Raw genomic sequence first — 27,150 nt, forward strand, 5'->3', positions numbered from 1 at the left:
CTTTCCTTTATGGATTAGGGAAGTGGGGCCCAGAGGGACTTGTCTGCAGTCACACTGCCAGTCGAGGACACACTGGAATTCGCACCCTGGCCCCCGACTCCCAGACCTGAGCTCCTTCTGCACTCTCCTCCCCCCTCTCGCTTTGCCTGGGCACGAGGAGGAAAGCAACTGTTTTGCGGCTGAGAACTGTCTGGGGTCTTCCTCGACCCCTCCGTGTGTGTGCAGGATGCAGTGGGGACACTCACTGGACCTGATTCTGCCTCAGGCACCTTTGCTCATAACTGAAATCCTGCATTTAATTCTTCTCACATTGTATTCAAGATACGACATTGCATCCCGGTGTCCAAAACAGAGCATTTCGTCATCTGGGCGTGGCCGTGGGATAATAGCTACCACCTTTTATGTGCTGCTACATGCAGGGCACTATGCAGCTTGCCACTTCTCATTCCAAACCCTCACAGCAGCCCTGCAAGGTGGGCACTGTTATCCTATTTTTACAAAGAAGCCGAGGCTTGGAAAGGTGACTTGTCCAAGGCTACGTAATAAAGCCGAGTTGAGAATGAGTCGGTCCTAACTCAAGACTCTTTGCCCTTTATTCCTCTGTGCTCCTCCAACCATCCCGATATCCCTTCCAATGAATGCATTCTAAACATATATCATGTATCACTCATTCTCCTTCTATTTTGAGAAATTCTCCTTTCAGTGCTATGTGTCTGTTTGGCCCCTAAGAACAATTAAAATAATTATTTTTTAAAAACCTGTTATGAACTGGAAGAATGTCTCATATCTTGGTGTCATCTCAAAGCCAGGGATCCATTTATCTTAGCACCTGATGAGCAGGAAATTGTGTCTGAACCTTCCCTGGTGCTGTTTCTCTTCTGCAGTTTCTGAGATCGCTTGTCTGAAAAGTGACTCATTATGGCTGTTCTTGTGTCCTGCTGTCCTCATGATCCAAGCTAGTACCTGTTCAGATTGGACATTAGGAGACACTGTTTTCTTCCAAAACTTTTCTTTATGGTGGCAACATTTTTTCCTTGAGTGGCTAATCATGTTTAGATATGGAAACATGAAAGAGACCTGACGTGATGTCGTGTGCACAATAGGTATTTAGCAAGCATACTGGTGTAGTCGTGATGCTATTTAAGAAGTCAGTGGTGACAAAAAGCCAAGGATATTATCAAGATAAGGATGTAGTGGTGATTGGATCTTGCCAAAATGAGAACCTTTCCAACTTCTTGTCACTCCAAGTGTGGCCGCCATCCCCCGCTCCCTCCTTCTCCCCCTCCTCCTCTCCATATCCACTATTTTTCTTTTATGATTTCTCATTACAACTTTAACAATTCTGTTTGCTTTTGATGCTACTCTGTTATAGTTTAATGTGGAAGGTTTATTATGCCCTCTGAGAAGGCCCGTTGCCTGCAATTGATGTTCTTTTTATGGGCTTTAAAAAAATCCCATTTCCTTTTTGGGGAGAAGGACAATACTAGATTATTATGAGACTGAATTTTGAAATTATGACTCAAGGAAAAATAAAAAACAGTGACTCAGACGGACTTTCGTGGGGGTCCAGTGGTTGAGACCCCGTGCTTCCACTGCAGGGGGTGAGGGTTTGATCCCTAGTTGGGGAACTAGGATCCCGCATGCCGTGTGGCACGGCCAAAAAATAAAAAAATAAAATTAAAAAAAAAACAACAGTGACTCAGAAATGGCAACACAATGCCTTTTCTTGAAAGTGGGGTCTTTGTTCTCGAAATTTAGTGCAGTCTGATCAACAAATGCATGTTGAACACCGTCTGTGTCAACATTGCAGGGGCTGCTGCCATCGTGGAGCCCCCGGGCAATGGAGTGGGCAGGAATAAACAATGTGAGGACAGCGGCAAAGCAGGGACCAGGGGAGCCCAGGAGGCTCGCCCAGCCTGGTTGGGTGGGCATGTAAGTGGGTGAGGCAGGTCCTGGCCCAGGTGCCGGGGAGGAGCTGGGGGCCAGGCGTCTTCCATCAGCCCCTCCAGGCCCTTTCCTTACCCTCCTCCAGCCAGCTCTCTGCCCCGGGAGCTGAGCTGTATGGACCACACCGACCAGCCCCACGCTCTCCGCTCCGGTGAGGTTTGAGCAGGGGGGTCCCCAGCTGGGGAGTGGAAGGAGGGAGAGTGAGGTCAGAGGATCTACCCCCCGACTCATTCCACACGGGGCCCCTCGGGTTGGCTGTGTCCCCACCCCCTGGATGTAGCTGCTCCCCCAGCAGCGTCTCTCCTCTTAGGGTCTGGTGACCCACCTCCCCTTGGCCCTGCAGGCATGGGATTAGCTATAGCTGTGCTGCTGTCAGCCTAGGAGACGGGGCAGTAAGCCCGGGGCTCGGTGTGGAGTCCAGGCCACTCCCCAAGCACACGGAGAAGGATCTAGGTGATGCCGCCTCCCAGCACGATGTCTGCACCCACTCTAGCTGGGGAAGTAAGACTAGCCCGCCTGAAACAACAGTCCGTAATCAAGCACTCAGTTGTGAGCTACAGACTGACGTGTGACAGAAGATCAGAGCGGGACAACCAGGGAGGCCTGGGCTAACGAGGAGAGGCCCTTCAAAGCTGGAGGATGGCACAGACAGGTGGTTCTCAAAGTGTGGTCCCTGGAACAGCAGCGGCAGCAACCTGGAAACTGGTTAGAAATGCAGAGTCTCAGGCTCTGCCCCAGACCTCCTGAATCTGGGGATGGGGCCCAACGATCTGGATTTTAACTCCAGGGGATTCTTCTCCACAGAAACAAGCTAAGGAGGTGGGAATGAGGCCGGATTTGCTTGTTGGGGGGTGGGGGGGGTGGATATTGGAGCGCCTGGGTGTGTGGTGGGAAAAAGAAAATCGGTGGAGGGAATGAGCTCTGATCACTGAGGTTGTAAAAGAGCAGAATGATAGCGAGTGGCCTGGAGGCGCAGGGGCCTGGGAGTCGGGGGACGTTGTTCTCTTCCCTCCCCCCTCTAGGCCCGGGTGTGAAATGCAGCTGGACCAGTCGTGTTGTCCCAGCTGGACAAGATAACGCATTTCAAGTTGTTACCACTCTGCCTGGCGCCGGGCACTCGGAGCTGCCATCATTGTTTCAGCTTTTGCATTTTGGTGGGTTCTGATGACCTGTCACGTGGTGTAGCGGGCTGTCAGGAGCCGTTGGCGACCATGGATGAGGGATGTTTTTAAGGAGATTCACCTGAACAGAACCGGCTGAGTGCCCTGGGAGACCAGCCCTCGGTTCTAGGAGCTGTGCTGGGGGAGCCACTGCAGAGATGGTAACAGTGGAATGAAAGACGCCCAGCAAGCTGATATGCGTACTGTAGTCACTCCCTAGGGCCTCTGTTGTGAATTAGTACAAAAAGAAATTGATTCCCTCACAGTTCTGGAGACCAGATGTCTGAAGTCAGTGCCACTGGGTTGAAATCAGGGTGCTGGCAGTATTGTCCCTCCTGGAGGCTCTGAGGGAGAAACTGGTCCATGCCTGTTGCCGGGCTTCGTGGGTGCTGTCTGTCCTTGGCTAGAGGATGTGCCACTCCAGTCTCTTGCCTCTGTCCTTACGTGGCGAACTCTCCTCCTTATGCATCTTCACCTGGGCCTCTTTTTTTCCCCTTAATTTATCTTATTGAAGTATAGTTGATTTACAATGTTGTGTTAATTTCTGCTGTACAGCAAAGTGATTCAGTTATTCATATACATGCATTCTTTTTTTTTTGTATTACTAGTCTTTTTTTTTTAACATCTTTATTGGAGTATAATTGCTTTACATTGTTGTGTTAGTTGCTGCTGTATAACGAAGTGAATCAGCTATACGTATTCATATATCCCCATATCCCCTCCCTCTTGCATCTCCCTCCCACCCTCCCCGTGCCATCCCTCTAGGTGGTCACAAAGCACCGAGCTGATCTCCCTGTGCTATGCAGCTGCTTCCCACTAGCTATCTGTTTTACATTTGGTAGTGTATATATGTCAATGCCATTCTTTTTCATATTCTTTTCTGTATGGTTTATCACAAGATATTGAATATAGTTCCCTGTGCTATACAGTAGGACCTTGTTTATCCATTCTATATATAATAGTTTGCACCTGCTAATCCCAAACTCCCAATCCATCCCTCCCCCACCCCTCCTTCCCTTGGCAAACACAAGTCTCTTCTCTATGTCTGTGAGTCTGTTTCTGTTTCATAGATAAGTTTATTTGTGTCATATTTTAGATTCCTCATATAAGTGTAATCATATGGTATTTGTCTTTCTCTGTCTGACTTACTTCACTTAGTATGATCATCTCTAGTTCCGTCCATGTTGCTGCAAATGGCATTATTTCATTCTTTTTTTATGGCTGAGTAGTATTCCATTATATGTACATATATACACATGGGCTTCTTAAAAGGACACGAGTCATTGGATTCAGGGCCCACCCAAATCCAATATGACCTCATCTTAACCAATTACATCTTCAAAGACACTGTTTCCTAATAAGGTCACATTCTGAGGTTCTGGGTGGACGTGAATTTCGGGGAGGACACTAACACAGTACATGTATTTAAAAAAAAAAGACAGAATGGAGACTGAAATGGTAGGTGAAGTAGAAAGAGGAGATAGAGATGAAGTGAGGATGGCATTTCTTTTTTTTTTTTTTAATTTTTATTTATTTATTTATTTATTTATGGCTGTGTTGGGTCTTCGTTTCTGTGCGAGGGCTTTCTCTAGTTGCGGCAAGCGGGGGCCACTCTTCATCGCGGTGCGCGGGCCTCTCACTATCGTGGCCTCTCTTGCTGCGGAGCCCAGGCTCCAGGCGCGCAGGCTCAGTAGTTGTGGCACACGGGCCCAGCCGCTCCGCGGCATGTGGGATCTTCCCAGACCAGGGCTCGAACCCGTGTCCCCTGCATTAGCAGGCAGATTCTCAACCACTGCGCCACCAGGGAAGCCCAGGATGGCATTTCTTCCTACTTGGGAAGGGTTCTGTCCCAGCAGAGAGTGGACATCAGCACGGGGAGCAGATTGTGTGTGTTAGGAAAGATTCGGGATCTCTGTTTTGGAACTGTGGTGTTTTCACTGTGGAATATTAGCTCTGAGCACTGGTCTAGGCCCTTGGCTGGAGCAGGTGTTCAGGGAATGAGGAAAGAGAGCACTTGGAGAGAGTGGAGAAGGGTGTTCTGCTGTGGCTGGAGGGGCCTGACGGTGGCTTTTTAAACTCTCTTTCACAATTAAAAAAAAAAAAAAGGTAGTCTGGGCCTCAACTTTAGGCACTGAAAAGTTTCAGTATATTAAAATTTTGACATTCTAGGCAGTTTTGTCACTGGTAGTGTTTGTAAGAGCCTGCACTGAGGTAGATTTAATTCTGGGATGAACAAAATAAATTCTGCTAGCATTTTAAAATAAACTTTTAATTTTAGAGTAGTTTTAGATTTACAGAAACATTGCAGGCAGAATACAGATGGTTCCCATATCTCCTGCACCCAGTTTCCCCTATTGTTAACATCTTATATTAGCATGGCGTGTTTGTCACAACTAATGGGACGATATTGATACATTATTTTCAGTCAAGGGGCATACTTTATTCACATTTCCTTAGTTTATCCCTTATGTTCTTTTTTGGTCCCAGGATCCCATTTGGGATTATATTTAGTCATGGTGCCTCCTTCGGCTCCTCTGAACTGACAGTTTCTCAGATTTTCCTTGCTCTTGATGACCTTGACAGTTCTGAGGAGTACTGCTTAGATAATCCATTGACTGTCCTTCAGTTTGGGTTTGTCTGATGTTTTTCTCATGATTAGACTGGGGGTGGGTTTAGGGAGAAAGACCACAGAGGTAAGGTGCCATTCTCATCACATCTACCAAGGATGTGTACTATGAACATGACTTACCACTGTTGATGTTGACCTTGATCACCTGAGATGTGTTTGTCAGGTTTCTCCTTCTCGCCACACCTCCGCTCTGCATGGTGTAGAAGGAAGTCACTATGCACGGCCCACACGGAAGGCGTGGAGAATATGCTCCACCATCTCAAGGACAAAGTATCTACATAAATTATTCAGAATTCTTCTGCCTGGGGATTTGTCCTCCTCATGTATGTATTCCATCGTGTATTTATATCAGTGTGAACCTGTGGATATTTGTTTGATAGCTGGGGGTATAATCCAGTACTACTTTATTTATTCTGTTGCTCACATTGTTGCGGCTTCGGCTCTTCCCATTGGCTCCTGGGTCCCTTTGCCACACCCCCATCATTGTGGGTTTTGTGAGCACTTCCTTACTTTCTGGCACCATAAGATGCTCCAGGCTCATGTTGGATATTCCCTGTCTCAGCCCTGGATTCAGGTGCTTCCCCAAGGAGCCCTGGTTCCTTTTGCTGTAGAATGGTATTAGAAACCCAGGTTTGGGCCCTGGGTCTCTCAGCAGACAGAGCTGGGAAATAGATGTGTTTATACAACCCATGTACACAGACTTACCTATAATTACGTCTCTGTGTGTCTCTGTCTCTATTAAGCTAGACATGAGTTCACACTGATGTCTCCTCCTCTTCTCCATTCCACCTGGTTCATTCTAGCCTTCCCCCTTGCTGGTCTGTAACCTCCCTCTCCAACAGTGAGAAGCCTGGCTCCTACCATATGGCCCTGCGGGAAACAACTTAACCAACTAGAATACAGTGCTCATGTGCAGTTCCTTTTGTAGTCTTCCAGTCTGTGCTCATTACCAGAATTACTTTGTCCGCACCTTTCCTCTCCACCCCCTTCCGTGAGGTTACGTTGCATGTTTGTAATGCAGTTAGATTCTTTTGTCACAGTCTGCATTCCGTCATGGGGTTCCCCCATCTCCTTATTGACTATTATTGTATTTGCGTGTATTAAGGTTCACTCTTTGTGCGGTAAGGGTCTGTGGGTTTTGACAAATGCATAGCATCACACATCCACCACTACGATATCACACAGAATAGCTTTACCGCCCTGAAGAATCTCTGTGCTTCACCTAGTGACACCGCCTCCAGTCTCTGGCAACCACTGATCCGCTTTCTGTCTCTATAGTTTAACCTTTTGTAGAATGTCATTTTAAATGGAATTGTGCAGTATATAGCCTCTCAGACTGGGTCCTTTCACTTGGCAATATGGATTTAAGACTCAACCATGGTTGTGTGGATTGGTTCATTCCTGTTATCACTGAATCCTATTCCATTGTCTGGATGGACCACAGTTTGTTTATCCATCACCAATTGGAGGACATCTTGGTTGCTTCCAGTTTTCACAGTTATAAATAAAGCTTGCTATAAATATTAAATGAAACTTTTGTGTAGACATAAGTTTTCAAATCATTTGGGTTAATACTTAGTGTAAGCACAGTTACTGGATCCTATGGTAAAATTTATAAGCCTCAACTTTGTAAGAAACTGCCAAACTGGCTTCCAAAGTGGCTGTACCATTTTGCATTCCCACCAGCAAAGAAGGAGAGCCCCTGTTGCTCTGCATCCTGGCCAGCAGTTGGTATGTTGTCTGTGTTTTGGATTTTAGCCATCCTAATAGGTGTAATAGAGATATCTCATTATTGTTTTAATTTGCATTTCCCTAATGATAAAAGATGTTGAGCATCTTTTCATATGCTTATTTGCCATCTGTATATATTCTTTGGTGAGGTTTCTGTTCAGATCTTTTGCCCATATTTTTAATTGGGCTCTTCATTTTCTTCTTGTCGAATTTTAAGAGTTCTTTTTATATTCTGTATACAAGTCCTTTATCAGATATGTGATTGGCAAATATTTCCCCCAGTCTATAAATTGTCTTTTCATCCTCTTAATGATGTCTTTTACAGAGCAAAAGTTTTGTTGTTGTTGTTGTTGTTTTCATTTTAATGAGGTCCAAGCTATCAATTTTTCCTTTCATGGATGTGCTTTTGGTATTGTATCTAAAAACCCATCACCAAACCCAAGGTCACACAGATTTTTCTCCTATGTTTTCATCTAGAAGTTTTATAGTTTTGCATTTTACACATAGGCCAGTGGTCCCTTCTGAGTTAATTTTTGTGTAAGGTCTGAGGTTGGTGTCTGGGTTCATTGTTTCAGCACCATTGTTGAAAAGCTCCGTTGTCTTTGCACCTTTGTCGATTCTGCTAGCATTTGAAATGGACGTCCTTTTTCTTTCTACATTATCTTAAGTCCTGTAAGGAGTTTCCTTGAAAAGGCGAAAGGTCTGATTGCCTTTTCTGCTTGTCTTACAGCAAGACCACTGGTGCAGACCTTGCCTTTAAGAACCACCGTCAACAACGGCACTGTGGTACCAAAGAAAGCCAGTGGCTCCCTGCCAGCCCCTTCGGGGGCCAGGAAAGAAACCGCTGTACCTGCCACAGCCAAAAGGTAGGCAAGAAGCGCCTTACATGAACTCTGAAAGCAGTTCTGGCTCAGATGCTAAAATAACTATTACTCTTTTATATGACACTTTAAAATTTCTCCTTTGAGTTAAAGCTTATAAAAGCACAATATTTGGTGTGTTGCCAAAACAGGAACCATGTCGATTTATTATTCTGCGTTTTTTTAGTTGTAATCATACAGTCTTTGAAATCTCATTCACTATAGCCGCAGTGCACCATTTTGTGTTTTTACTTAAACTTCTCTTTTGGAAAAACAAGTGGGAGTATAACCTATATAAAAAATGAATATGCTGCCCCCAAGTCCCAAGGGCTTGGAATATAGCAAAATTCAGATTGCTGTACCGAGCTTAAATTTTTATCAGTAAAATTTGTATAAGCTCATACTTTTAAATGATGCCTAACAGTGGAGCTTCAGGTGTTTATGTTTATCAGATAGAGCATAGGTTGCTCTTAATTTTCTATAATTTCATAGTTGTCATATTAAAATTGTGTATTTTATATGCCAGGCCAGTTTTCTAAATTTTTATGCCCTAAAAAAACGAAATATCTGGTAGTAGTATAGCATAGAAAACCTTAAAGAAATTCTGCAATGCTACCTCATGGGCTTGTTAGAAGAACTCGTAAAGTTCATTAAAATGCTAACTTGCTTTATGTGCACTGGGGATTCGGGGTGTGAGTATGCTTTGCGGTGTGCTGTGATACCCACTGGGCTGGTGAGAGTAGATTTGATGCTGCATTGTGACTCGGAATGAAAATGTAACAATCCCGTCTTAGCTTTTAAACATATAGTGTTTATACGTAAAGGCTTATCCTTCACCAAGCAGATTTGCATTGTGTTTCATCAGATAGAGTTTCATGTACTTATTGTTTGTGAATTTTAAGAAAATTTGTTTTGCAGGGCTTTTTAGAACTTTAAAATGAAATCCTCAGCCTCATTTCATACCTTTTTAATTCTTCTTTGAATCGTTCATTTATAATCAACATGAAATGACCTTCTGGATTCTGATTGGCAGCAGTAGATATGGACTGTCTTTTATTCATCTAGATGTTATAAGATTGACAGACTGACTTTTTAAGTTTCAGGCTGCCATCTGTTACCATTTTTTTCTTCTTTTTTTTTTAATTGTGGTAAAAACCACATCACATTAAATTTACCATCTTAACCATTTTTAAGTGTACAGTTCAGTAGTGTCAAGTATATTCTCATTGTTGTACAGCAGATCTCCAGAACTTTTTCGTCTTGCAGAACTGAAACTATTTGTTGGCCAAAAAGTTCGTTCGGATTTTCCTTACGATGGGAAGGCAAAACCCGAACGAACTTTTTGGCCAGCCCAATATATCTCTTCAACAGTAAATCCTCCTCAGAGCCCTTGGTGACCACCTTTTTCCTTTCTGCTTCTATGATTTGACTACATTAGATACTTCATATGAGTGGAATCATGCAGTATTTGTCCTTTCGTGGCTGACTTATTTCACTTAACATAATATCATCAAGGTTCATTCATATTGTAGCATGTGACAGTATTTCCTTTTTTTTTTTTTTAAAGTGGCTTTGTATTTTATTTATTTATTTAGGCTGCGCTAGGTCTTAGTTGCAGCTCGCGGGATCTTCATTGCGGCATGTATGATCTTTTAGTTGCAGCATGCGGGATCTTTAGCTGTGGCATGCCGACTCTTAGTTGCGGCATGCATGCAGGATCTAGTTCCCCCACCAGGGATTGAACCCGGGCCCCCTGCACAGGGAACGTGGAGTCTTACCCACTGGACCACCAGGGAAGTCCCGGGATTTCCTTCTTTTTTAAGTCTGTATAACATTCCGTTGTGCGTATACACCACCTTTTCTTTATCCATTCATGTCGATGGACATAAGGGTTTCTTCCACCTCTTGGCTATTGTGAATAATGCTGCAATCAACATAGGTGTGCAGATATCTCTTTGAGATCCTGCTTTGAATTCTTTTGGATATATACTCAGAAGTGGGATTGCTGAGTCATATGGTAATTCTATTTTTAATTTTTTGAGGAACCTCCATAATATTTTCCATAATGACTGCACCATTTTACATTCCCACTAACAGTGCACAAGGGTTCCAATTTCTCCTCATCCTTGCCCACATTTGTTGTTTTCTGTTCTTGATAGTGGCCATTCTAATGGGTGTGAGGTGATATCTCATTATGGTTTTCATTTGCATTTCTCTTATTATTAGTGATGTTGAGAATCTTTTTCATATGCTTGTTGGCCATTTGTTTATATCTTTTGGAAAATTTTCTATTCAAGTCCTTTTCCCATTTTTAATTGGGTTATTCATTTTTTTGTTGTTGAATTGTAGGAGTTCCTTATATATTCTGGATATTAATCCCTTACCAGATACATGATTCACAAATATTTTCTCCTATTCCATACATTGCTTTCTCACTCTATTGATAGTTTCCTTTGCACAGAAGTTTTTAAGTTTGGTGCAGTCCCATTTGTTTATTTTTACATTTGGTGTTATATCCAAGAAATAATTGCTGAATCCAACATCCTAAAGCTTTCCCCCTATGTTTTCTTCTAGGAGTTTCATAGTTCTAGGTCTTTAACACATTTCAAGTTAATTTTTGTATGTAGCATAAGGTAAGGGTCCAACTTCATTCTTTTGCACGTGGATGTCCAGTTTTCCCTACACCATTTGTTGACGAAACTGACTTTCCCCCTTGTGTAGTATTGGCACCCTTGCTGAAAATCATTTGCCCATACATGCAAGGGATTATTTCTGGGCTCTCTATTCTGTTCCATTGGTCTATATTATCTGTCTTTATTCCAGTACCACACTGTCTTGATTACTGTTACTTTGTAGTACGTTTTGAAATCAGGAAATGTGAGTCCTCCAATTTTGTTCTTCTTTTTCAAGATTGTTTTGGCTATTTGGGGTCCCTTTAGATTCCATATGAATTTTAGGATTTTTTTTCTATTTCTACAAAAAATGCCATTGGTATTTTGATAGGGATTGCATTGAATCTGTAAATCACTTTGGGTAGTGTAGACATTTTAACATATTAAGTCTTCCAGTCCCACAAAAATAGGATGACTTTCCATTTATTTGTATCTTCTTTGATTTCTTTCAGCAGTGTTTTGTAGTTTTCTGTCTACAAGTCTTTCACCTCCTTGGTTAAGTTTATTCCTAATTAGTTTGTCCTTTTTGATGCTATCATAGATGTGGTTATTTTCTGAATTTCCTTTTCAGATTGGTCATTGTTAGTGAATAGAAATACAACTGATTTCTGTGTTTTGGTTTTTGTATCCTGCGACTTTGGTGAAATTATTAGTTTTAACAGTTTTTTTGTGGAATCTTTAGGGTTTTCCCTAAGATCATGTCATCTGCAAACAGAGATAGTTTTACTTCTTCCTTTCCAATGTGGATGCCTTTTATTTTTTTACATGTCTTATTGCTCTGGCTAGGACTTCCAGTACTGTGTTCAATAGTGATGAGAGTGAGTATCCTTGCCTTGTTCCTGACCTTAGGAGAAAAGCTTTCACCATTGAGTCTTTCACCATTGAGTATGAGTTCACTGTGGGCTTTTCATATATGGTTTTTACTATGTTGGGGTAGTTTTCTTCTATTCTTAGTTTGAGTGTTTTTATCATGAAGGGTGTTGAGTTTTGTCAAGTGCTTTTTCTGCATCAATTTAGATGATCATGTGGTTTTTGTCTTTCATTCTCTTAATGTGATGTACAATATTATATTGATTTTCTTATGTTGAACCATCCTTGCATTACAGGTGTAAATCCCACTTGGTCATGGTGTATAATCCTTTTAATGTGCTGTTAAATTCAGTTTAGTAGTATTTTGTTGATTTTTGCATATTATTTATCAGAGTTATTGGCATGTATTTTTTCTTGTTGTGTCTTTTTTTTTTTTTTTTGATATCAGAATAATGCTGGCCTCCTAGAATGAGATTGGATGTGCCCCCACTGCCCCTTTAGTCTTTAGAAGAGTTTGAGGAGGATTGGTATTAGTTCTTTAAATGTTTGGTAGAATTCTGGAGTCATGCCATCTGGTCCTGGGCTTTGCTTTGTTAGGAGAGTTTTGATTACTGCTTCAATCTCCTTACTAGTTATAGGTCTATTCAGAGTTTTCAGTACTTCAGGATTCAGTCTTGATAGGTTGTATGTTTCTAGGAATTTATTCATTTCTTCTAGTTTATTCAATTTGTTGGCATGCATTTATTCATAGTAGTCTTTTATAATCCTTTTTATTTCTGTGACATCAGTTGTAATAGTCCCTCTTTAGTTTCTAATTTTAGTTATTTGAGTCTTATCTCTTTTTCTCAGTTTAATGGAGGATTTGGCAATTTTATTGATCTTTTCAAAAATCAACTCTTGGTTTCATTGATTTTTTTCTACTGTTTTTCTTTTCTCCATTTTGTTTATCTCGACTGTAATCTTTATTATTACCTTCCCTCTGCTAACTTTTAGCTTTATTTGTTCTTGTTTTTTTCTGTTTCCTTGAGGTATAAAGTTAAGTTGTTGATTTCAGATCTTTCTTCTTTTTAATGTGTTTTCACAGCTATAAACTTCCCTCTTAGCCCTGCTTTCTCTGCATCCCACAAGTTTTAGAATGTTTTGTTTTTGTTTTCATTTGTCTCTAGATATTTTCAAAATTCTCTTGCGATTTCTTCTTTAACTCATTGGCTGTTTAAGAGTGAGTTTTGAATTTCAAGATTGACTTTTTAAAGTAGCAAGTAGTTAATGAAAAAATGAGATTCTTTTTCTTTATTCTTAAAGAAAATAAACTTTTTAAATTTATGTCTCTTTATATATTTGGCATTTAAGTAAAAGGAAAATTTTTTTTCAGAGCAAAAAATCATAAAAGTAAAATTTGAAATGTAGATACAATTTCTAGCTTTCAGTTCCTTTCATGAGAGCATATGTCAAGCATTCTTGCACTTTGATTTTGTAGAAGGCTCTGTGTTTGATCCAAAGTAACTTTGATGTAGTACAATAATGTCCTTCACTTAATAGACTGTTTATGCTTTTCTTAGACCTTGCAGGATTAATTGGCACAACTGTTAGAATCCCTGGCAAATTGTGTGTTGAGTTCTAGTATTTGAAACATTGATTCAGGGTAGGATAAGGCTGGGGGATGAGATTTATGCAGATGACTACAGGAGTGAGGCTCTGCTGAAGAATCTAATTGATACTTTCTTTTCACAGGATGTGAGAAAGACAAAGAGCCATAATGGTGCTTCAGCCCCTCTTTAAATCAGTGATGATGATAGAAATTATCTTTTGATAATAAAAGCGTACTAAGCATCAGGCTTTCAATACCATTATCACTGATCCTCAAAACAACCTTCCAAGGTAGATATTATTATCCCTGTTTTGCCAGTGGGTAAACTGACGCTCAAAGAAGTGAAATAACTTGCCCGGGATCAAGTGAGTAGAGAACCTGGGCTCAAACCCAGGTCTGTCTGGATCCAGAGCTCACACTCCTTTCACAGTGATAGGCTGCTTCTTGCAAAGATTTCCAGGTCAGCGCTTACATCTACTCATAAAAAAATGCTTGATATAATTACTCTTTGGAAACCATCCCTTTTGTGTGCCCCATCCTGTCTGGATGGTGCTCTTTAGAAACAGTGATGTTCTGAGATGGCCCTGAGGGTGCTGACAGGAGTAGCAGGCAGGGGCGAGGGTGACTCTGAGCAGATTGGCAGCAAGTTGCAACTCTGAGAGACAGAATTGCCCATTAATATGGGGCTGCAGGGCCTGAACTCCCATTACAGGACCAGACCCCTTGCTGTGAGCAGAAGCCTGGGTCCTCTGCCCCCCGTTTCAGCCATGTATGAAGGAGCTCATGGACACTGCTTGCCCTCAGCAATATTATCTTAGAAGGAAAGGATGGTGGCGGGGGAGGATAATCAGTAGCCATCATATTTTATATATATGTGTGTATGTGCGTGTGTGCGTGTGTGTGTGTGTGTATTAGCATTTAAACAATAACCTTCCTTCTAGAAATGTTCTTAGGCCTCTGTAGACTTTTCTTTTTAATTTACAAAATAATCAGTTTTATTCATTTGATACGCTATTGTCCGGCAGCCAACTAGAAATACATGGTTTTCTAGATTGAGTGTCTGAGACTCTTGGTGTTTCGGTGTAGAGCATAGTGATTCATTTATTTTGTTTCTCTGCCTTTTGTGGGCTTCCGTGGATGTGAATTCCCATCTGTCTGGAAGTTGGAAACCCAAACAGTGGCATATAATAATTACTCTGTGACGAAGTTCCTATAGATCTCGCCTTAGGAGAGAATTTTGAAAACAGAAGCAAGCTGGGCATTCTGCCTGTTAGGATTAAAACAACCTCCGAGCCATTTCAAATACATTTATAATCATGTAGGAATTTTTCTGTAATCAGAGTTCCAAATTAACCAAGCTGGGGCATCTCTGGTGTGTGGATGGGTATATGTTTGTTTTCTTTTCTCTGGGGTTTTTTCAGCCTAGTACTAAAGAACAAAATCCCCTTTGGAAATTGTCCAGCACCCAGGGGTTGTGCTTTGTGTTGCCAATTAAGACTTCGATTGGGGGCGTGATTTGGAATCCTTGGGAAAAGCTTTGTTTCCATTAGTGAAAGGAGAAAAGGCAGAAAATCCGGGGAAGACATTGTAGGGTCATACCTTCCTCAGTGGGGATGCTGGAGCTGACAATAGAATAACATTTCCACTGGCTCAAAACAATCACTCATTCTTTCCACTCCTAAGTAGAGCTTTACAATAGGGCAAAGCTGTGAGAAGAGAGATCAAAAGAACAAAACTGGTACAAAAAGAGAACATTATTTTTTAAATGCTCTGCTCCAGTTAGAAGGTAGGATGGTAAATATCTATGGCTTTCAAACAAACAGCTGATAGTCCTTGAGAAAAATAGTTGCACTCATTAGAAATACAGCATTTGTAAGAGCACCAAAGTCAGTGCCAGGTACTTACATGATTTAAATCTGCTTTGGGTTTTTTTTTTTTTTTCTAATATATTCTTTATCATTGAGATCCATTGAAATGTATGTGTTAAATTCAGGTTTTGAGTGTGATCTCTGTAACAAGCTAGAAATGGGAGTTGATGCTATTGAACAGAGGAAGATGAATTGGTACTTATTGTCTTACCAGAAGTGTTACAAGTGTTGAGCCCCCTCTGGGCTCAGGTAGTTGGCTTCATATGATAGAAAAAAAACTTATTTTGGTCTGTCAAATTCTCTAAGGCCACCAACCTTCTTAGGAAATGCCTTGGTTTTTGCTACAAAGATGTCTTTAGACAAAGATAAGAGCATTTCCTAATTACTGAAGTTGCGTGACCTCAATCTGTCACAATTACCTCACCCCTTGCAGGACAAAAACCAGGTTACTCCTGGTCCCATGTTGATTTGCCAGTGCTCAGTGTAGAGCCCAGTATAAATTGATTCCAAATGAGTATTTGTTGAGTAGATAATCGTTTTAATCTAGCATTAATCCTTCCGTCTGTCATGACAAATGACCTCATCAGAAAATCTCAGGTCACGAGTACAAGCTTCCCCTCAGATTAGTATTTTCTTTCTTTTTTTCCTTTTTATTATTTATTTATTTATAAATAGGACCCGGCTGTGCCGGGTCTTCGTTGCAGCATGCAGGATCTTTTAGTTGCGGCATGCGGGATCTAGTTTCCCGACCAGAGATCGAACCTGGGCCCCCTGCATTGGGAGGGCAGAGTCTTCCACCGGACCACCAGGGAAGTCCCAGTATTTTTTTTTCCATTGTAAAAGTTTGGGATCTTTTTTGCAAAATTTTGGAAAACCAATTCTTGGTTTTAAATCACATAATGAAAGAAAGATGCTATGGTAGCTGATTACATTTAGAGTTATTATCTAACCAAAAGAAGAAAGATGGCCATTTTTCCTCTGTTCTCCCTTTGCAGAGATTTTATTATGTCTAAAATTTAGTTTAAATTGGCAAAAACCATTGAATGCAACTGTAGTGTAAGGTAAAGAACCATTGTATTTTTCAGAACTTTGGGTTTGAGAGTGGAGGCTGAGAGCGGAAGGGAAAAGAGAAATGATGGGATCTGCATTTCTACCCCAAAAATGCTCGCCTTAAGCAATAAAAAATGTGCTGTGTTATTATACAGTCTTTCACAAGCTAGGACTTCTACCACTTTCAAAATAAAGAACATGATTTCTCACTTGCTGTCCAGAGGGAGCATAACTTCCTTGATATTCCCTGCTGGTTATTGAAGGAGGCATCTCTCAGCGAGTATACAGTATTACGTCCTCTGGCCGCCCTTGTTCCTGCAAATGTCTTGTCTTCAAGCTCTATTTTCTGTCCTTCACTCTGAGTCCTAGTAAATCCTCTTTAATTCATGAGAGCTCTTGGCTCTCAAAAGGAAATTTCTTGTTTTTTCTACGTATACAACAATAGTAGATTTTTTTTATAAGCTTAACATTTTAATGCAAATGCGTGAATGGCAAATATCTTGAAAGAGCCGCGATGGATTATATCCAAGTCCATATATGCAAACCAAAATGTTTTCCCATTTTAATGTGCGGTGTATTCTGTAACTTATTGAAGTTTACCAAAATATTTTTCCACGCTTTTATTATTGCACTCACGTTTATTCTGCTTTGTTTCCGTGCCTCTCATACGTAGATTAAACAGGTCTGTGAGTCTTCTCAGTGCATGCAAACTGAACAGTTCCACACCCAGGTGAGGAGTACTTAGATTTACTTTGTAACCCTCGCTGCTGCTTCGGTAGTTTTACCACCCTTTTAGTGCAGTAGCTTAGAGGGCCTTATCTGATGCCTGCCATTGATCAAGTCTTAAATCATATAACTGTATTAATTATTGACCTTTATTGGATTTTTAGACGTTCAACATCTCTGTTCAACAGGTCCTCAAAACTAATGTACTTCGGTGTTTCATAAATTGCAGGTGGTCTTTATTTTATTTATTTATTTTTTGGCCATGCCACACAGCTTGTGGGATCTTAGTTCCCTGAGCAGGGATCAAACGCGGGCGCTCTGCAGTGAAAGCGAGGAGTCCTAACCACTGGCCCACCAGGGAATTCCCTAGGTGGCCTTAACTAGGAGGCCCAGTAGAGAGCAAGGGGTCAAGTAACCTCAGACGTGTTGCTTTATATCCCTGAAGCTGTCCCCTCATCTGTAGAATAGGGATAATGATACTTTTGCAGGGGATTTGAGGTTTAAATTAAATGATTCATATAAAACGTGAAGCTCTTAATATATGTGAACCGTTGCTGCCCATGGTTCCATCATTGATCTCCCCTCTTAACTCTTCCAGCCACCAGGTTGAGTGTTGATTATTAGAAAATCGGTTAATGTTTGCTATCATTGATTAATAGTCATGGCTTTTCAGCTCTTTAAGGGTGTTTTATACAAGCCTTTAAATTGCCATGAACTTGCCCTGAACTCCCACAAGGACACTATGGAGGTGCCGCTCAAGGCTGCCAGCTGCTGGGGCAGTGTGCCTGAGAGCCTCGGCGGGCCAGATGCTTAGCAGAGAGAGCTCCCACAACGTGAAATTAGCTTGGTGTTTTTCGTCACTGGAAGATCTTGAACTTTAAACACAAAGGTTTCTGTAATTTTTAGACTTCAATCCTAAATTTCAGAAATGTAATGTTCTCCTAAGGTCTATAATTTCCTTGTCCTCAAATTGAGAGTTCTAAAAATTCACATTTTGACCTTAAGACACACCCGTGCAGATCCCAGCTGTGAGATCCTGGGGCTATCAATTCAGAGTTTCCTCAGTGACCAAAAAGACTACGCAGAAAGTGTCTTCAGATCATCATGATTATGGTCATTTTATTTATGTTCATTCACTCAGGGAGTGAGATGGTTTTTCAAAAGCCGATACACCGTGCAGTTTTTGAAAACGTGCTAAGAGATTATTTACTGACCGATTGGAAGTTACAGAGGAAAAAGGACTTAAAGTTGTCCCAAAGGAAGGCAGAGCTGAGGAGGAAAAAGAGAATGAAGGGAAGACAGCAGAGCATCCCATGTGCAAGGCTCTTGCAATTCTGTGTTATTTAATTGTGAGAAAGGAGGGCTTTGGAATCCAGCCCAGGGGCAGTAGTCTCACTGTCTCAAGCTTCTCAGCTGCTGTGTCCTCCGGATTGAAATTCAGGTCCGTCTCCACCCTCCCCTGACTGGAGCCCCTGAGGCTTCATCATCGAGGTCCCCCTCCTGCATCCACAACGCCAGCACCTTAACTGTCCTCCGGGGGTTCTTCCTCCCCAGTCCCTCGGGGTTTATCTGCTACCTGAGATTCCTGTGGCAGTTCCTCATCCCACGTCTTATAAAGTTACTCTTTCCCGGGGAGGTTCCCTTCGTTCTCATCTTCTCTCCTTCCTGGCGTGGAGATTTCCTCCGCATCCATGGTTCAGTGAACCCCCCAGTTGACAGGGCCAGTCCCGAGCCACCTCCTGGGTTGCAGACTTGCGTTATCGCCCACCTGCACCTTGACTCTGTGCATCCAGACCAGACCTCCCCCCGCAGCCCCACCCGGGAGCGGTACCACCATCCGCTCTTGTCCTTCTTTCTTTCTCACGGAGCAGGTGCTAAATTATAGCATCACATGCCTCTGCCTGTGACAGGGTCAGTGTGACACTACCGTTTCATTTATTTCACCCTTTCATTTAATTAATATTTATCAAGCTTCTATACTAGGCTCTGCAAAGAATATAAGAATGATAAATGAGACGGGATCTCAGGAAACATATGGCCTAATGATGAAGATTAAAAAAACCAAACAAACAAACTTTACAGGGATGCCTGTAATACACTTCCGGGCTCCAAGAGCAAACCATCAACCTACAGCCCCTGCCCTGGCTAACTGACCCCTCACGCCTGTGAATTACCTGTGCGTGGGGTATCCCTTTTCCTAGGACAGGCTCTTCCCTACTGTGTCGTTATAACACGTTCAAGCCGTTCGTTTTCTGTCTCCCAGAAATTGACAATCTTCAGGAAGTCCTCCCCAGACATCCCTCACCAGGCTTCCAATCGCTCTAGTCCCTCTGGTTATTCAGAAGGAAGTAGGCACTTGCATGGGTACCACTTCTAAACAGAGGCATCCTACAGAGAGTGGAATGTCTTTGTCCCACGTATGCCTTTAGACCAGAGTTCTTCCATATCAGCACTATTGACATTTGGGGCTGGATCCTTCTTTGTCGCGGGGCTGTCCTGGGCATTATAGGGTGTTTAGCAGCATCCCTGGCCTCTATGCATTAGATGTAGCAGCCCTCCCCCTGCCCCAGTTGTGACAAGCAAAAGTGTCTCCAGACATTGTCAGATGTCCCTGGGGGGCAGAGTCACCCCTGGCTGAGCACCACCGGTCTAGACTGAAGCCTGCGCAAGGGCGGGGTCACCTCCCACTAAGCCCCCGGAGAGTTCTCACGGTATTGTTGGGAATCTTACCTTTCAGCTTCCTCTATGACCTTGAACTACACTAATTGCCACAGTTACAAAGGCAATGAGTAGAGGCACTGATCTCAAGTGACATTCTGAAAAGTTTTTTGATCTCTATAGTTAGGAATTTCGAACCAGTCTATCTTTTAAATATCCACATGGAAATAGAATGTTCTATGTATATATTTTCACACTCAGCAATAAAATAAAATCACTCCATGAAGGATTTCATTGTCATTTACTTTGTACTTTTAGTACCATCAAGAGGACCAGCTCTTCCGAACGAGTATCTCCTGGTGGTCGAAGGGAAAGCTATGGGGATTCCAAAGGAAACCGGAATCGCACGGGATCCACCAGCAGTTCTTCTAGTGGCAAAAAGAACAGTGAAAGGTAAGGGGCATCTTACTGCTGGTTCCTGCGGTTCAGATATTGTGTGGCCTCTTTTCCCAGAGGTGAATCAGAAGACCCCCTAATACGCACACAATCTGTGAGCCCTCCATGCCACATACGCCTTCTCCTGACGTCATTGTGGGCGCTAATCAAACAGCTGCTGGTCACAGCTCACACCAGTTATCACCCAAGTAGAAAATTACAACTTGAACTCTCAGGGCTCCTATTCAGACAGAAGTCGTTTCTGAGAATTTGCTTAGTACCAACTCCATGGAATTTGAGAACCTGTTCTGAATTTCCACACGGAGCACTTTATATTTCTAATACTCTCTGCTGCCATTTTAAAATTAATTTTAGTGGCTTGTTTGTGAACAGTATTTTCTACAACAGACTGGGTGAAAAGTTGTAATTTTATGATTTGTCAGAAACTCTTTTTAATATTGAGCTGACACCAGAACTAGGAACCATTTTCTTTCTGGTTTCATGAAACATGCTTTGAGTTTTTTCTTTGAGGTTGGTTTTATAATGGATTATGATAGCTCCCTGTTAAACTAATAGTAACATTTTATTAGTGAAAGCTAATTTGGGGCATTTTAAGAGCTTGTTTTATGTTTAAGAATGTATTGTGTATATGAGATCCGTTTCTCTGTCTCTGTATATATCTACTCAATGTACTTTATTCTCTCTTTTTAAACATTGTGCTTTAATTCTATTCTCTCTATTGAGCAAGGCTTAGGAAGGAATTTCAGCTTCACAGGCTAACCATGTTTTGTTTTGTTTTTTTCCAAATGTTCGTGTAAGGAGAAGGCTTAGTCATAAAGCAGTGGACGCCAACCCACAGGCTGGAAAAATTCCAAGCTTGTAAGTCCATTCTGATTCAGTCCTGTAAAGGAAGCTTAAACCCTTTTTCAGTTTTATTCCTAAAAGATATGTTTTGTAGAAGGAGATACAGGGACCTCTCATATCTCTAGCAGGTCAAGTCCACAGTCCATTAACAATCTCAAAACCACTAACGTGGGGTTGTCTTCTAATTTAGACTATTAATAGGACTTCTTATCAGAAGATTATGCTAATTGGGTGATAATACCTTGGAAATAAGGCCAAGTAGTTACAATGGTAGCGGAGCGTAAGTGGGCGATGCAGGGTGGCCTTTAGGCTTCTCTGAATTCAGCGTAAGCTTGGAAGTTGACCTGAGATGTCTAGATCTTGGCAATTCTTAAAAACTTGGCTCCTTCTCTGCACATCTGATTTGTATTAAGAATTTCCAAAAAGAATCTGCATTGTGCAAACTCCAGATCTGTTGTATCTTTTACATCCTATGGCTTTGCTAAGTGCGCTGGGTAAAGATTTCCATGAAAGATATTTACAAAGGGTTTTTTTGGTTTTTGTTTTTTAATGCTACCGTAGGAAATTCTGATTTGGAAATGAGGGACTGGGAAAATTTACTAATCGTTTTATAAAAATAATTCAGGCAACTAAACATGTCCATTTAAACATAAATTCTTTGTCTCATTAGAACTCAGGAATAGTAGTTGAGACCCACGTAGCACTGAACTGGTTGAGTTGTACCTGAGGAGCTTCAGAGAGGAAGTTCCTGCCTTCTCTTAGGTCATTGCTGATACTGACAGACACCTTTAGGGGTCTGTGGGAATGATGGCAGCAGGAACTCAGACAGAAGGAAGAAGTAGCTGAGAAGCAATAGAGGGTGAAGGTCAAGCTGGTGCTCTGTTGCTGCCTGTCCGTTGACCTTCATCTTTCCTTTCCATTCCCATATGAAGAGCCCCACTCTTGGGCTACCTTGACCTTGTACCAAATCAGAACTGGAGTCGAATGGACCAGTGCCCAGTCCCCATGGCTTAAAGCAGGCAAAGAAAGGGATAGAGAGGTGGCCTCGATGCAGTTCCCCTTTGAAACATGATCCTCGGTGGTCTAAGGCAGCGTGACCTCTTCTGCATCACACACAAGTATTTGTCCATGGTGCCAGGATGCTGTCTTACGTTGTTCATGGTTCCAGAATGCTGTCTTGCATTTTAACACATTGTCCATGTTTGGTTACTATAAACAGCAAGATGTAATGGAAAGGACACAGGCTCTGGAGTAAAAGGGAGATCTGGGTTTGTAAGTGAATTTGGCCAGTTAACTTCTCTGAGCCTCAGTTTTTCCCCTCTGTGAATTAGGGATTTTATACCTAATTCCCTTGAATCTTGTCAAAGAGCTAACTGGGTAGGAAAACACCTATCGTAGCACTTGGCACTCAGTAACGGCAGCTGTTATAAATCGAGACCTGTGCAGAGTAGAAGAAAATCATTCATGAGGCTTTCCAAAATTCTGAACTTCATTTCCTCATTGGTGAGATGAAGGTGGTGGATGACATCTGAAATTATTAGTCTTTTTTTGGTCTAACACACATTAACTTACATTCCCAGGACACAGTCCTATGAGTGCAACCTGGATTTTGGCAAAATGTAAAATTGGTTGGGGAGAAATAAAGTATTATATAGTCATCCCAGGGTGTCCGAGGGGGATTGGTTCCGGGACCCCACCCCCATACCAAGGACAGACGCTCAAGTCCTTTAGTCAGTGGGTTTTGCATCCACAGATTCAACCAACCATGGATCTTTATGATTGTGGGTGTTTAATTCCACGGATGCAGAACCTGCGGATACAGAGGACCGGCCATATATTCTCATGATTGTTAATGTCACTTCAGAATGAGCTGGTGTGCAGGCCCCGAGATGCACAGGAAAGCTCATCGGAATGTGAGTGAGTGAGGTGTAACTTTGGGTCTGTCCTGATTTGCAGAAGCAAGTCATTCACACAGGGCAGTGCTTTAACTTGTATCGATCACAGACTATTTGCTATAAAGCTCACAATTACCGCACACCATATACAAAGCTGTCTTCAGTGCATCTGGCACTTTTGTGAAAATTAGAAAGAGGCTCCTTTCAACATTTATATTTCTCAAAAATAATAATTACACTCCCCATAAACTGTACAGATCTTACTGTGGAACATAAAATAATAGTGTTTTTGATGTCCTAAACATTCACGTTTTCCAAGATACATTAATTTATTTAATAATAATTACGTGTTTTGTGTTCATAGAAACTATTATTCCTGAGAGTTTCACTTTTCTTGCTCCTGTATCTCATTTTCTTTGGAAATGGTCATGAGAGTCAACAGTTTTTCTTGTGACATTGTAGACTTTTATCTTAGAATAGTTAACATTTTAAAATATTTTGCTTGTAATCAGCCACAGAATTTTAACAGCCCTTATTAATCTTTGTACTGACAAAACTTTCATAAGAACAAAAGCAATATATGGCAATGTAATATTCACTTTATATATTATTGATCGTAAGTGAATATTAACAGTTACACAGTGATTTGTGTCATAATGAAGTACTTACTAAATTTCAATAGGGAATCGCCAATAACATTCTGATAAACAACCTGTACTATCTAATGTCGCCAGTAGACTAATCCAAGAGAGGTGTTTTTTTAATTTTTTTAAAAAGATGCTTTATATCAGACAGAAAAACAACTACTGTTTATAATGCGTAGTTTATGTTAGATGTTGCTAGACTGATAAAATGTTTCAATTATCCAACTGGTTCCCCCTTTGTAATTCAGAGGGGAATAAGATATATCAACTTTGTAAGCAAGACACTTTGTTTCCATCAAAAAGTTGTTGCAATATGAGCTGATTTTGTTAGAACAAGAAATGTTTCAGCCATCTGCTGGAAACCTTGTTGTAACACACAAGTAAACTGCCCATCTTTGGAGTAAACAAATATGAAAAAAGCTTCAAAATGATGAAGATGTCTACCACATAAAAGTGTTCCCTTAGATCCCCTTTTGTGTTGTGCAACTGGCTGCTTTATCCAGGCTGTGAGGTTCCGAACCCTGAGTGGAACGCTCAGCTCCATCCTTCTTCACGCTCTAGCGTTCAATGAGGCAGTCTTTTTTTTTTTTTTAATTTATTTTATTTAAGTATAGTTGATTTACAATGTTGTGTTAGTTTCTGCTGTACAGCAAAGTGATTCAGTTATATATATAATATATATAATTATAATATATGTATATTCTTTTCTATTATGGTTTATCACAGGGTATTGAATATAGTTCCATGTGCTATACAGTAGGTCCTTGTTGGTTATCCATTCTATATACAATAGTTTGCATCTGCTAATCCCAAACTCCCAATCCATCCCTACCCCGCCTCCCCCCCCCTCCCCCCACCCTTGGCAACCACAAGTCTGTTCTCTATGTCTGTGAGTCTGTTTCTGTTTCATGGATAAGTTCATTTATGTCATATTTTAGATTCCACATATAAGTGATATCATATGGTATTTGTCTGACTTCACTCAGTATGATGATCTCTAGGTCCATCCATATGACTGCAAATGGCATTATTTCATTCTTTTTTATGCTGAGTAATATTCCATTACACACACACACACACATCTTCTTTATCCATTCATCTGTCGATGGACATTTAGGTTGCTTCCACATCTTGGCTGTTGTGAATAGTGCTGCTATGAACATAGGGGGTGCATGTATCTTTTCGAATTATAGTTTTGTCCAGATATATGCCCAGGAGTGGGATTGCTGGATCATATGGCAACTCTATTTTTAGTTTTTTGAGGAACCTCCATACTGTTCTCCATAGTGGCTGCACCAATTTACATTCCCACCAACAATGCAGGAGGGTTCCCTTTTCTGCACACCAATGAGGCAGGCTTTTGATTGACACCTCAAGGTCCTCAAGGCTCAGCATTGCTTTTCTTTTCCTTTAGCATCACTGATGGTGGAATCTAAATCTTTTTTTTTTTTTTTTTGAATCTAAATCTTAATCTTCAGCCTGGGTTCAAGGTCCTTCATCTACTGGCTCATTACCCCGTCTTGTACCCTGAAATCCATGGCTTCCAACACTGGCTCTCCCTTTCCCCCAGCAGGATTTATTTTCCTTTTTGAAGTAATCTATTTATTACACAAGTAAACGTGTGTTTTAGGATATCCCAATGTACAAAACAGAAGAAAGGAAAATCCCCTATAATCTCAGCACTCAGAGAACTCACAGCTACCATTTTATTGTGTTTCCATCCAGACTTTTATTTCTAGGGTGTTGCATGTGTGTAGTGTATAATTTTTACATAAAGGATATTCTTCTGCATACATTTTGTAACCCTCTTTTTCATTTGCTGTATGAGCATGTCTTTGTGTCAGGAAATATACTCTTACAACGTTATTTTAGATGTGGATCATTATTTATCTAGGCGAATGCACTTTTGTTGGACATTTGGATACCAACAAGGCTTTTCTAGTCCAGTCAGACCGGCCCAACATCTAGAACAATGCCCAGCATACAGTGGGTACCCAATAAATATTTGTTGAATGAATCTTTTTACCCCAGTCAACATAACAAAAAGAGTGTAGACGGATGGGGCATTATAGCCATAGCCAAATTTTAATCCCAGCTCTGCCACTTTTGTTATGTGACGGTGAACTAGTTACTTAACCTCTTTGGGGTTTCCCTCAGCACCCGTAAAAACTAATACCTACCTCTCAGGGCTGTTGTGCGGATTAAACAAGATGGTGTATGTAGCATGGGGCTTGCCGACATTGGTGCTCCATAGATGGTATGACTACTGTTATATGCCTTCTCCATCCCAGAGTCGGAGCTGATGCTTGCACACCTTTGCTCACCCCACTCCCCAATCTTGAGTGCCTCTCTTTTTTTGGACATTCCAGAATTCTCCAACTCCCATTTCTGATCTCACCCCAACCTGAAAAGGGAGGAATCAGAAATTCTGAACATTTCTCTCACCTTACTCATACCCTTTCCCAGCACTGCTTGACTCACTGAGCACCTACCATTTGCAGGACAGAGCGTAAGGCTTGGCGGGAAGTGGGAAGGAGCAGCCCACGAAGACTCATCCTCTCAACAAATACGAATGACACCCACAACTGAAAGGGGCCAATGTCCTTCATTTCCAAAGGTCACAACACACACCAGTGAGGGAAGAGACAGTTAACTCAATCGGAAAGTGGGTAAAAGGTTTGAACAGAGACAGTTCACTGAGAAAGAAATACGCGTAGCCAATTAACTAAGGAAAAGATATTCAAACTCAGTCTTCATTAAAGAAACCCAAATGAAAGTAAGAAGATAGCATATGTAGAAAAATCTTTTTATTGTAGTATTAGAAAATCAAACAGATACCAAAACCAAACAAATGCATAGCTTGATGAGTTACACTTTTTAACACTTAGTAAGTGGAGGTTTGTCCCTTGTCCTGAGTGGCATATGTATGTGCCTGGAAACTTGGCAGGAGGAGGAGAACTCCAGCTAATCCTTCAAGACCCAGCTCAGGGTGCCCCTTTCTCTGGGAAGCCTGCCTTAGCGCCCTGGTCTGAGTTAGCTGCCTTCCGGATTGCTTTGTTCCTGCCCATTAACTTTATCTGTAACTGTAACTCCCTTCCCACCCTCCAGGGGCTCCCCACACATTCCGCCCCCCCGCCCCCTTAAGCTTTGGGAGGGCAGAGCTGTGTCATTTTTTCTTCTTTGTATTCCTAGCACTTTGCACAGTTCTGGCACACAGTAAGTGCTCAATAAACATTCGCTGAATGAATGAAAGGATGTTACCTATATACTGTACTTAGATTTTAAAACCATAGTCATTTAAGAACTATGCAAACAGCACCACCTATTGGTAGATGATTTTAACACTGCATTTTGGATTCCGAAACACTGGAAATTAGGTGATTTAAATGAATCATCTTTTTTTTTTTTTCAAATGAAAAGATTGTTTCACTCTTTAAGCCAAGGGGTTCATTTAGTTTTTAACAAATGTTAAAATAATAAGTGCTGGTATGGTATTCTTTATTTTGTTTTAGTTTTGAGGCTGTTAGGTGAAGAGCTCAAAAATACATACATGTATTGATAGGTTATTGTCAGTGAAATTAGGAGGAAGAGGGAAGTAATATTAATTAATAAC

The 27,150-nt window shown here is 41.4% G+C and overlaps 1 protein-coding gene across 4 annotated transcripts in view; it reads left to right on the forward strand.

Moving 5' to 3' along the window:
- Positions 1-27,150, forward strand: part of EML1 (EMAP like 1) — a 141,417-nt gene that overhangs the window by 66,319 nt on the left and 47,948 nt on the right. For 3 of the 4 annotated variants that reach the window (XM_061181242.1, XM_061181244.1, XM_061181243.1), the window contains 3 exons: positions 8,198-8,333; positions 16,989-17,045; positions 20,018-20,152. In XM_061181242.1, coding sequence (XP_061037225.1) covers positions 8,198-8,333; positions 16,989-17,045; positions 20,018-20,152 — 328 coding nt within the window. The remainder of the gene's footprint in view (positions 1-8,197; positions 8,334-16,988; positions 17,046-20,017; positions 20,153-27,150) is intronic. The other variant, XM_061181240.1, reaches the window with a different exon arrangement.

Source organism: Eubalaena glacialis, chromosome 2, assembly GCF_028564815.1.
Source record: "Eubalaena glacialis isolate mEubGla1 chromosome 2, mEubGla1.1.hap2.+ XY, whole genome shotgun sequence".
In the NCBI taxonomy this organism is placed as follows: Eukaryota; Metazoa; Chordata; class Mammalia; order Artiodactyla; family Balaenidae; genus Eubalaena; species Eubalaena glacialis.